The following is a 12,226-nucleotide window of genomic DNA, read 5'->3' on the forward strand; positions in this document are numbered from 1 at the left end:
ACTGACTGCATAGAGCTTCTCCATCTTTGGCTGCAAAGAATATAATCAATCTGATTTCGGTGTTGACCATCTGGAGATGTCCATGTGTAGAGTCTTCTCTTGTGTTGTTGGAAGAGGGTGTTTGCTATGACCAGTGCATTTTCTTGGCAAAACTCTATTAGCCTTTGCCCTGCTTCATTCGGTATTCCAAAGCCAAATTTGCCTGTTACTCCACAATACAGTGCGCTATTCAAGAGTACTGCATCATTTAGGATCTCCTCCCAAACCTCTCAGCTCTCCGCTGCCACATGTTAGTTTCCCTCACTTGGCCTCTTCTGCCTAGTCCTCCTTAGGGATCTGACTCTCACTCCTTTTTAAGGTCTTCCACCCCCACCCCTTTCTTACAAACACATCCTGCATGTACTCCTCCCCTTTCCACCACACCCGACCTACTCATTTACTCAACAAATATTTTACTGAAAACCTCCCACCTTCCAAGCACTAGGGATATTAATGGAGAGAAAGAAGATATATTTCCAATATTGTGACTTTGGGAGAAACAGCATGATGCCCACCCCCCTCCCGCCGCCCCCCCCAAAAAAACGATAAAGTACTTCACAAGTCTAGGGAGAGGAAACTGCAAGAAGTTATAGAAGGACACAGAGGGAGCATGACCTGTGTGGCAAGCCATGGATGCTTCCCCAGAGAACAGCACTGAAGTTAAAACCAAAAGGATGAGGAGGCGGCCAAGAGAAGAAAAGGACAGGGTTCTCAGTGAGGGCATATCTATGCTGAGGTCCACAAGAAATACAGAACATCATACACTCAGAGACCTGAAAGCAAGTCAGGGAGGCTGGAGGGCAGATTGGCAGGGAGAATATGAACAGGGGGGAGGCTGGAGAGGCAGGCAGAGGTCTGGTCAGGGAACTGAATTAAGGACGCAGGACTTTGGACAAGGGCAACAGGTATCAATTGGAAATTTCATCCTGACTGTGAAACCAAATCCTCTAAACAAAGTTCTCTTGCTGAGCTTATGATCAACCTCTCTATCCAAAACTTAACCTCTCTATCCAAAACTTAGGACTGAAACCAAGCAGGACCCTCCCAGGTACAAAAGCCTTTCTGTCTCCTGCTGCTTGTTTGTAGAAAAGGCTTTAGCCTCCCAAGCATTCCCTGAGTTCCAAACGGCAGATTCAGGCAATTACTAATTAGAGAAGTAAGGGACTGCAGAAACAAAGAAAAAGCAGTCAAGAAACAATAGAGTCTGAGTTCCTCCTCCAGGGATATACAGAACAAAATGACACAAACCCCTGAGTTGTTCTGCAGGAACTAGGACACCTCCCCCTTCCCGGGGGGAGGATGGTGACGACAAGCTGACCACCAGAACGCAGACCCGACTGGTTGGAACCAGAAGGCTGAAGATCAAGACTCAGGAAACACCACCCTGTTGCCTCACCACCAACCAATCGAAAGGTCATGCTCCCTGCAACACTCACCCCAAACGTTACCTTTAAAAACCACGGGCAGCCAAGAAGATGGATCTGAGACAAGCCTACATCTCCCATCTTCTCCACTGGTGCCCTCCCAATCAATAAACCTTTTTCAGCTTCAAACTCAGACATTTCCATTTGTTGGGCCTCACTGTGCATCAGGCACATGAACCTGGGTTCAAAAACAACTGCAGTGACTCTTTGCAAACCCATGGACTGTACCGTCCATCGAATTCTCCAGGCCAGAACACTGGAGTGGGTAGTCTTTCCCTTCTCCAGGGGATCTTCCCAACCCAGGGATGGAACCAGGTCTCCCACGTTGCAGGCATATTCTTTAATTCCCTGAGATTCAGATTCCCTGAGCCACCAGGGAAACCCTGAACGGGCTAGAGGAGGACAAACCTGCAGTCTGGAAATCAGCTAGTAAGCTGCTGAGCAATCTGGGTAGAGATCACTAGCTGACCCTCAAGCTTCTCACTTGGATATCTGGGTAGACAGTGGCACCATATACACTGATATTACAAAAAAGAAAACACAACTGGGAGCAGGTTTGGGGAAGGGATTTGTTAAAAAGAAAACACAAGCCTATGATACCAAATCAGGCTTAATACCTAACCTAACTGTAGTTTCAATCTTCACCAGAAAAGTAATCTTAAGCAACAAGTTTGGAATTGCCTGGTCAGCACGAAGGAGGTAATGCGTCAAATGGGCCCCTTCATCCCACAGAGAAAGAAGAGATATTCCACATGATAAAATCCTTGCCAGTTCCCTTCCCCCCTAAAAAGATGATGTCTTGGCCTAAAATTCTTTCACTCACAGCACCCGTGTCCCATCCTTCTTCCTATCCAAAGCTTCCATTTGGTCCAGACCCTCAGAAAACCCTTCCAGCTGCTGGCAGACATGCTGCCAATGCATAAAGTGCCTCGCCAAGCCAATTAGATCTTCAAATTTACTTGGCTGAATTTTGTTTTTAACAGGTTGACATAAGGGGACAAGTGGATGCTGAAAGATTCTGAAGTTCTATACTACATCGTGTTCCTTTATATACAGTCTGCAATTATTCATTTACATAGAACTTTTTAAAATTAAGTCGTCATATGTTTGCAGTTGCATCACTGAAAATTCAGTGATTTTAGGCAGGAAAAGAGTAAATTTGTTAGTCTATGATGTTCAAAATCAGTATCAGTGATAAAAAACAGCTGATACTTTCTTCATGTTCTCAAATAATACAGAGAAAGCTGCACCTTAAGGTCCGCAACAAACCAGCTTTCTGGATCCAGAAATGGAGTGGCCCATGGGTTTGATAAACCTTCCACCTTTCCCTCAAACCTGAATTGTTGTATCTTCAGGATATGCTTTTATGGCCACTGACTTTGGTACAATGACATAAAATATACCCTTATATCATTCATCATGTCCAAAGTCAAGTTTTTAAAGTAAAACTGATTTTCGAAAGAAAAAAAAAAAATTTTTTTTAACATCAGACATTTTGTTTTGGGGTATAGCTGATTAACAATGTTGTGGTAGTCAGGTTAACAGCAAGGGGACTCAGCCACACATATACATGTATCCGTTCTCCCCCAAACCCCCCTCCCATCCAGGCTGGCATATAAAAATGAACAGAGTTCCATGTGCAACACAATAGGTCTTTATTGGTTATTCATTTTAAGTATAGCAGTGTGTAGAAAACCTTCCCAAAGTCCCTAACTATCCCTTCCCCCTGGCAACCATAAAGTTCATTTTCTAAGTCTGTCTCTTATTAAATTTATTTTTAAACAATGAAGTGTTAGAAGAATCTGGAAACATCTGTGAACTTTTTACTTGATTTCTCTTTTCTTTTTGCAATCAACGGCATCTTCCTGGAATTCAGCTTACGGTTGTCATGCAGCGCTGTTGGAGCACTCTGCTCACTCTCCACGACTCTGCTGCACAGAATGAACAGTTCCTCCAAAAGACACAACCAGAGTCATGTCCCCACTTCTTGCACAAGTGGGAAAGGTAAAGCCAGCGCTGCAGTCAAGTGTGTATTTCGCTTGTGCAGAAAACACAGGAGACGTGACTGCTCTTCAGTGCTCCTCCAAATATGCAGGACAAGGGAAAGGCCTGGTCACTTTCCAACGAGCCCTAGGCATGGGAGAATCCCTCCTTGGGACTATGGGATAAGAAAAGAAGAACTGGGCTGTCTGCGAGGCAGTGTGCCCCAATGACTGGGAACTAAAAACTTCATTTTATGGGTTTATACCACTTAGGGGGGATGAAGGGTGAGCTGCCTCAAATAACTCCTTATCAAGAGCCCTTCAACTGGGCTGGGACTAAACCAGGGCCAAGACTCTCCAGCAAGACCAGTCACAGGGAAACTGAGCCAAGGGGAAAGTAAGCCTAGTGTGTTTAGTTGCTCAGTGTGTTTAGTTGCTCAGTCCTATTCGACTCTTTGTGACCCCACAGGCTCCAGGTCCATGGGATTCTCCAGGCAAGAATACTGTGAGTGGGCAGCCATTCCCTTCCCCAGGGGATCTTCCCAATCCAGGGTATTCCCAAACCCAGGTCTCCCGCATTGTACTTGGATTCTTGACTGTCTGAGCTACCAGAAAAGCCCCTGCCTAAGGGAACCTTGAAAAAACCCTGGATTGATCCCTAAGGCTCTGCAGCTGAAATGGATGCAAATTCATGTTAAGAAATGAGGTTACTTCCACAGTTTGCAACATTGCTGCCTATTCCTGGATTAAATCTTGTCTCCTATTTACATTCTTCTAATCAAATAGGTAAGAAATTCTGGACATCTGAAATAAGTGGACATTTGAAGTATCTGTGAATACTCAGATGGATACATGAGAGTGGAGCTTCAGAGAATAAGCCTAGGTCAGAGATCTATATTTGGTAGTTATCAGAACAGTCAAATGGTAAGTGAAACCAGGGTAGCAGATGAGACGGTCAAAGCTTACAACTCTTATTCTAAAATCATGGCATCTGGTCTCATCACTTCATGGTAAACAGATGGGGAAAAAGTGGAAAACAGTGGCAGATTTTATTTTCTTGGGTTCCAAAATCACTGTGGATGATGACTGCAGCCATGAAATTAAAAGACGCTTGCTTCTTGGAAGAAAAGCTATGACAAACCTAGACAGCGTATTAAAAAGCAGAGACATCATTTTGCCAACAAAGGTCCGGCTAGTCAAAGCTATGATTTCTCCAGTAGTCGTGTATGGATGTGAGAGTTGGACCAAAAGGAGGCTGAGCACTGAAGAATTGATACTTTTGAACTGTGATGTTGGAGAAGACTCTTCAGAGTCCCATAGACTGCAAGGAGATCAAACCAGTCAATTCTCAAGGAGATCTACCCTGAATATTCACTGGAAGGACTGATACTGAAGCTCCAATGCTCTGGCCACCTGATGTGAAGAGCCAACTCACAGGAAAAGACCCTGATGCTAGAAACGAGGGCAAGAAGAGAAGGGGGCAACAGAGGATGAGATGGTTGGATGACATCATCAACTCAATGGACACTGAGCTTGAGCAAACTCTGGGAGATAGTTAAGGACAGGAAAACCTAGTGTGCTGCATGCAGTTCCTGGGGTTACAAAAAGTCAGACACAACTTAGCAACTGAACAACAACAACTCTTATTAAAAGGCGGGCGGCGGGGGGGACCACGAGGGACGTAGGGAAGGAATACCTGGCTCCTTGGCTCACTTCAGGACTAAGGGACATATGAGAACACGCTTCATTTCACCTCGCTACCTCTATGAAAGTGAAAGTGAAGTCGCTCAGTCATCTCCAACTCTTTGCAACCCCATGGAGAGTGTAGCCTACCAGGCTTCTCCGTCCATGGGATTTTCCAGGCAAGCATACTGGAGTGGGTTGCCATGTCCTTCTCCAACCTCTATGAAGGTTTCCCTGTGAAGACTTTTCCTGTCCTTTCCTCCCTCCCTCCCAATCTTCTGACTTTCTTCAAATTATACTTCCAACAGAAAACACTCACCACCTCTCACAAATACAAAACAGTGAAGTATCTGATATTCAGCCAACTGGGCCTTGAAAGACACCTACACTTAATGTTCTGGAAAACCCCATGAGGGCCAAAAGGAATTCTCCAGTTTCCCCACCCTGGCTCTCTGCTTAACTCTTCGTTCTATTTTAGAAATAGTTTATCTCTTTCACTAGTACACAGCAAAGCTGTATTACATTTCTCTTCAAGTAAAGTGGGGTGGGCAAGTGTTTCAGTTTCAATAGAATCCATCCTGTAAGCAAAACTTACATCAAAAAAGGAAGTCAGATGTCAAAATATTGAGCAGAATGATGCCATCAATAATGAGAAATGAGCACTGCAAAGTGGAGAATCCTCACACCAATTACCTCAGGGTACACGTTTCAGATACAAACTTTCACCCCTCATCTGTGACAGTATTTTTTTCTTTCCACCCACTATATTCTCTTTTATTAAATGTTACACAGGGTAAACTTTTGAAATCAAAGTGAGACTTATATACCCCAGCTGCAACCTCAACAAGATACCATGACTAGGCTCACATGACTCATAAATTTCCTAAATTATGCAATTCGTAACAGTTCAACTGAAATCATTTTCCACGGTCTATGCAGTACTCCAAAAGCCAGGATTCTATTATATATATATGTATTCTTCAGAAAATGTTGTCAAACCCCTAATCAATATTTAGTACTGTGGTTATACATGGTAACATTTATAGGATAAGAAGGCTGTTAAACAATAAACCACATTCTTTAACTATGAAATTACTCATTGGCCTTGACCAATTCAATCTAAATGCTAGGGCAGAGTTAAGCAACAAATTACATTCAAAGCCATCAAACACATACACACACACACACACAAACATTTTTCAAAAGAAAAAATACCCACAAGGCATGTATTTATTGGCATATATTTATCACTAATGGTATGAACCTGACCGGTCACTACACTTTTCTTGAGACTCATCTTTCCTGCCACTTTATTTAAAAAACTAGACATGATCTCCAAGTTTCATTTCAATTCTAACACTAAATGCCTCCATCAGGAATGTCCTTGTTTTCTCTTTTCAGCTACTTAACCTTACAGCCGGGCTCAATATCATCACCTCCTTCAGGGAGCCTTCACTAGCCTTCCCCAGCTAGTTTCAATACCACCTGATGAAAATAATTCCCCACCATAATGTCTTCTAACAGTCTCCTTCATACTCTTCTAGCATTTTCTGCTTAGATCTCTCTATTCCACTAAACCAAAAGCCTTTTGAAGATGGATTTGTCTGATCATTACACTTTCAATGTCACACATATAACCTGCATACAGTATGCGTTCTTCAAACATGCAGTGAATAAATGGCTAAGTCTGTGCATTTTTCTGGCACCAACTGTCTGCACTTTGCCAATAAAAACACATGGTCAAAAAACAAAAACAAACGAACAAACAAACCCTTAAGATTTGTGACTGTTCCTGAGAATAGACCTAGAAAGCAAGGTTTTCTTAGAAGAAAATATAGATAGTTCAGGTACTATGTGCATTCCTAGGATTCGTGCTACTTAAAGATTCCCACTTGTGAACAAGAGAATGATAACAAAACTGAAAGTTGTATTAGTGGTACAAATATTTGTATTTCAGTTTTGTTATTCCTCTTGTTCACAAGTGGGAAACTTTTAAGTAGCACAAATCCTAGGAATGAATATAATACCTGCACTATCTATATTTTCTTCTTCTTCTTTTTTTAATATTAGGGCTTCTCTGGTAGCTCAGCTAGTAAAGAATCTTCCTGCAATGCAGGAGAGACCTGGGTTCGATCCCTGGGTTGGGAAGACCCCTGGAGACGGGAAAGGCTACCCACTCCAGTATTCTGGCCTGGAGAATTCCACGGACTACTCAATGGCGTCGCAAAGAATCTGACACAACTAAGCACTTTCACTTTTTTTTTTCATCCTTATGAGTGGATCCTTACCCTCTTCCTCCATTCTGACCACCCCAATTTACCATTTTCCTTCAATCTGTATTAAGTTACCACATCTCAGCACTTCCTACCAGGTTCTCCCTAGCCGGTTATTAAACTAATCAATCACCTGCAACTCATTTTCAATTTGAGATAACCACAAAGCAGTAGTTCAAGTGAGAACACAACACCTTTAATACTTTCCATCAATTACGGTTTTTGTCCATTTAATAAGAAAAAAGGATTGCCAGGTAAAGTAATGCAAATTTTTTACTGGCCATAAAAAAATCTACATAGTGTCTCACTCTGCACAATATTAAGGCATCATGGTGAGATTTGGAGACCAAAACAACCATGAAAAATCACCGAGGCTACAGCTTCTCACAGTGGGAAAATACAGTTTCATACTTTATTACTAATTAACCAAACTCTCTTACATGTTAACTTTTAACAGAGAACCCTAACGGTCACTGTAAGTTTTCACTAACTTCCACCAAATTTCACATCTCTCAATGTTAGTCCTTTAAAATCCAAGCTCTTCAGAAAATCTAAATAACCCTCTACTTCTAGCCTCAAAACTGATCAAATTGGGGGTCCCTGATCATTTTTGTTTAAAATAACAAGGAAGGCGTTCAAAGTAAACGGCATCACGAGCTGACCTAGCAGGTTTAAGAATCTCCAACAAGCAGCTACATTTTACATAACTACACACACGATGTTAAGATGTTTGCAAAACGCCAACTCCAAGAAGAGTTCCCCAGTCACCGCCTTCCAACCAGATTACAGCCTAAGGACCTCCTAGGCAGAAAATCTAGTTCGCTTCCTCAGAGCCGTGGAAGAGATGGGGAGCTCTGGGCCTTCCTATCCTCCTCCAGAATCCTGCCTTTGCTAAGAACAAAATGTAGCTTTGTTTGTTAGCGGGGCAGGACCGGGACCGCATCTCCCTCTCCGAAGACGAGCCGTCACCACTCCCTGCCTTACCGCTTTCCGGAACACACGCCCAAACACAAACTCGAGGAGCAGACCGCTCCCAGGCCCTCAGTCACTAACAGGAGGCCCCTCACCCCACCCCAGGACCCCTTTCCCATTCAGAAAGACAAGCCCAGCTCCTCTCCTTCCCTGACTCCGAGAGCCACACCCCCTTCCTACACAGAAAACTTCGGGACGCGCCACCGTCGTCCAACACCCTGCCCCCAAACACCTGAGAGATCCCGCTCGCCTGCTCTTCCCCCCAAAAGCTGCGCGTCCCAGGCACCCGGAGCCAACTCCTCTGGGTCCTTACCGAATCGCCGCGGGGATTCCCGCTCGTCAGGAGGTCGCGGCGCCAGCACCAGATGAACCAAGCTGGTGAGCAAGAGGACACGGTGCCTCATGGTCCCGGCCCGGCCACCGGCTCCACCTCTCTGGGGGGCAGCCTTCGCCTGAAGAGGGGGCTCGGGACGCCGCTCACATTGGGAGACGAGGGGATCCGCCCCGGCCGGCCCTTCAAGCTGCTTATTCCTCCCGCGCCGCCTACCGGAAGACTCCAGAGCCCGGCTAGAGGCCCCCAGGAAATGCAGGCAGAGTTCCCAGAGGCTGGCGCAGCCTGCTTCCGGCCGCCGCCGACCCCCGCACCGCCCACAGCCGGAAGCCCGGCGTCACGCGCGGCATGTCGGGAGGCCCGCGCTCGCTCCGCTCCGCGCCGGCGCGCCGCAGTCTTGCCACCCCCACCCAGTCCCGTCGAGGGTTCCGCCGGCGCCGCCTGTGACGCGCAGTGCGACGTCCTGACTCGACCCAGTGGGGCCGCCTCTCTGTCCCCGGATGACCTCCGCCAGGGACGGGGTCCCTCACGAATGGGCCCGCAGAGGTACGTCCGGCCGCGTCCCTCGGTCCCACCGCGTCTGAAAGCGATGGCCGTCCGCTTTCGGTTGTGTCCGACTCTTTGCGACTCGATGGGCTGTAGTGCTCCAGGCGCCTCCGTCCATGGGATTCTCCAGGCAAGAATATTGAAATGGGTTGCCGTTTCCTTCTCCAGGGCAATCTTCGCGACCCGGAGATGGAACCCGGGTCTCCCCGGGTTGCAGGCAGACGCTTTACGGTCTGAGCCACCAGGGAAGTCCATCTGGATAGGATCCCTGTTTTCCCTGGTGGCTCAGAATCCGCCTGCCATGAGAGAGACCCGGGTTCGATCCCTGGGTCGGGAAGATTCCCCTGGAGAAGGCAATGGCTACCCACTCCAGTATTCTAGCCTGGAGAATCCCATGGACAGAGGAGCCTGGCGGGACTGTAGTCCGTGAGGTCGCGAAGACTGAGTGACTTTCCCTTTCACCCTTTTCACTAAGCGAGTTGTAGAACCCTGGGGTCCAGAGCGGACGAGGAGCCCCTGGCCGGGTGTGCTAGGGGTGATGACCCAGTAGCGAAGTGCTGGAGCGAACGAAGGACAACTCCAGGGAGCGGGAGGCCCCCCGCGCCAACTTCTGCGAGATCAGCTTCCCAGTTTCAAACGGGGTGCAGCTTGGCTTTCTGGGCCCCGCGTCGGACCAGCCGGGTGTCTTAGGTCTCCGTCCGTTTTAAGGAGAAAGGCTTTTTTTTTTTTGTCAAGACGGAAATAAACAGGTGCTTCCTTAATGCAGTTTCTCTTTCGCCCCGCTCGCTGTACGTAGGTGTACAAAGAGTTCCAGAAAATATACGTTGGACCTAACCCCTTTGCCTGTACAGGTTAGGTTCTAGAATCGTCCAGCTAACTTCTTGAAATTCAACTTGGTGGCCACTTTTTACTTAGATTGGAGATTTGCCAAGACAGTTTGTGTTTTGTTTTGCAAATCCTTTGCATCATTTTAGCTCTAGTTGAGTGTTCATGGTACTTAATAAAACATTCTAACAACGTTGGATGTGAATTGCTGTTTTGGTTCAACTAATGTTTATACGAGTAGGACATAATACATTTTCCACGTAAGAATGAGAAATACAGCCTTTTCTCCATTCACTTCAGTTCAGTCGCTCAGTCGTCTCCGACTCTTTGAGACCCCATGAATCGCAGCACGCCAGGCCTCCCTGTCCATCACCAACTCCCGGAGTTCACTCAGACTCACATCCATCGAGTCGGTGATGCCATCCAGCCATCTCATTCTCTGTCGTCCCCTTTTCCTCCTGCCCCCAATCCCTCCCAGCATCAGAGTCTTTTCCAATGAGTCAACTCTTTGCATGAGGTGGCCAAAGTATGCGAGTTTCAGCTTTAGCATCATTCCTTCCAAAGAACACCCAGGACTGATCTCCTTCAGAATGGACTGGTTGTATCTCCTTGCAGTCCAAGGGACTCAAGAGTCTTCTCCAACACCACAGTTCAAAAGCATCATATGAAATGGTAAAATGTTAGAAATGGAGTGTTATTCCTGTCTGGCCAAGTCTTAAGGCTTGGCCTTAAGATACTCATACTGTGGTTTAAATTTAGGTTCACTGCGACATGCCTCCGTAAAATCTCAGCAGCTTTTCCCAACAGTTATTATCTATAGTAACAAGTTTTGTGCATTTTTGGCATAACTAAATCTGGTGTGATCATCTGAGGTGGAAAATGCCTTCATTAAACATACACACTGATAACATACCTAATCAAAAAGTAAAGCAGAGGTACACCTCTGCCAATTGTACATAATTTTTAAAAGATGAACACCATATAAAATGAGTTGGGTACAGTTCTTTGTACAGTAAGAATATATTTTCTGAGCATCCAGATAGTCTTTTCCAGCTTATAACTTTAACAGATCCTAGATAGCATTGTCTCCTACCCCAGCTCCTGTACTGTGCCTAGATCACAGTACTTAACAGTTTAATAAATGCCATTTTAAAATAGTAAAATTCCTGATTGATTTTCTTATTCATATCCAGAAGCCCTAGATTTTCAGATAGTCAAACTTTCCAGTAATTTTTCCCATTCACAAATCAGGACCCAAATTATACTTTCCAGTTTGAGGTTTATCTTAAATTTATAAATTGTCCATATAGTTAAGATACAAGAGCACCACATGGGGGAGATAAAGAGCCAGAAGAACAGCTTAAGAGGGATGCACTGGATAGAACCAGAAGTCTGAGCCAGCTATCTTCAAACTTTTATACTCATCCCCAAAAGAATTTTTTTAAAACATATGTACATTTTTAAATCATCAGATCAGATCAGTTGCTCAGTCGTGTCCGACTCTTTGCAACCCCATGAATCGCAGCACGCCAGGCCTCCCTGTCCATCACCAACTCCCAGACTTCACCCAGACGCACATCCATCAAGTCAGTGATGCCATCCAGCCATCTCATCCTCTATTGTCCCCTTCTCCTCCTGCCCCCAATCCCTCCCAGCATCAGAGTCTTTTCCAATGAGTCAACTCTTTGCATGAGGTGGCCAAAGTACTGGAGTTTCAGCTTCAGCATCATTCCTTCCAAAGAAATCCCAGGGCTGATCTCCTTCAGAATGGACTGGTTGGATCTCCTTGCAGTCCAAGGGACTCTCAAGAGTCTTCTCTAACACCACAGCTCAAAAGCATCAATTCTTCGGTGCTCAGCCTTCTTCACAGTCCAACTCTCACATCCATACATGACCACAGGAAAAACCATAGCCTTGACTAGACGAACCTTTGTTGGCAAAGTAATGTCTCTGCTTTTGAATATGCTACCTAGGTTGGTCATAACTTTCCTTCCAAGGAGTAAGCATCTTTTAATTTCATGGCTGCAGTCACCATCTGTAGTGATTTTGGAGCCCAGAAAAATAAAGTCTGACAGTTTCCACTGTTTCCCCATCTATTTCCCATGAAGTGGTGGGACCAGATGCCATGATCTTAGTTTTCTGAATGTTGAG

General features: G+C 45.5%; 1 protein-coding gene across 1 annotated transcript in view; it reads right to left on the reverse strand.

Annotated features, from left to right (window-relative positions):
* The window catches only part of ADAM17 (ADAM metallopeptidase domain 17), a 44,728-nt gene extending 35,725 nt beyond the window's left edge, over positions 1–9,003 (reverse strand). The window contains exon 1 of the mRNA XM_010852049.1: positions 8,687–9,003. Within this exon, the coding sequence (XP_010850351.1) occupies positions 8,687–8,777 (91 nt within the window). The 5' untranslated portion in view covers positions 8,778–9,003. The remainder of the gene's footprint in view (positions 1–8,686) is intronic.
* Positions 9,004–12,226: the final 3,223 nt, after the last annotated feature.

Source organism: Bison bison, unplaced genomic scaffold (genome assembly GCF_000754665.1).
Source record: "Bison bison bison isolate TAMUID 2011002044 unplaced genomic scaffold, Bison_UMD1.0 scf7180017864307, whole genome shotgun sequence".
NCBI classification, from domain to species: domain Eukaryota; kingdom Metazoa; phylum Chordata; class Mammalia; order Artiodactyla; family Bovidae; genus Bison; species Bison bison.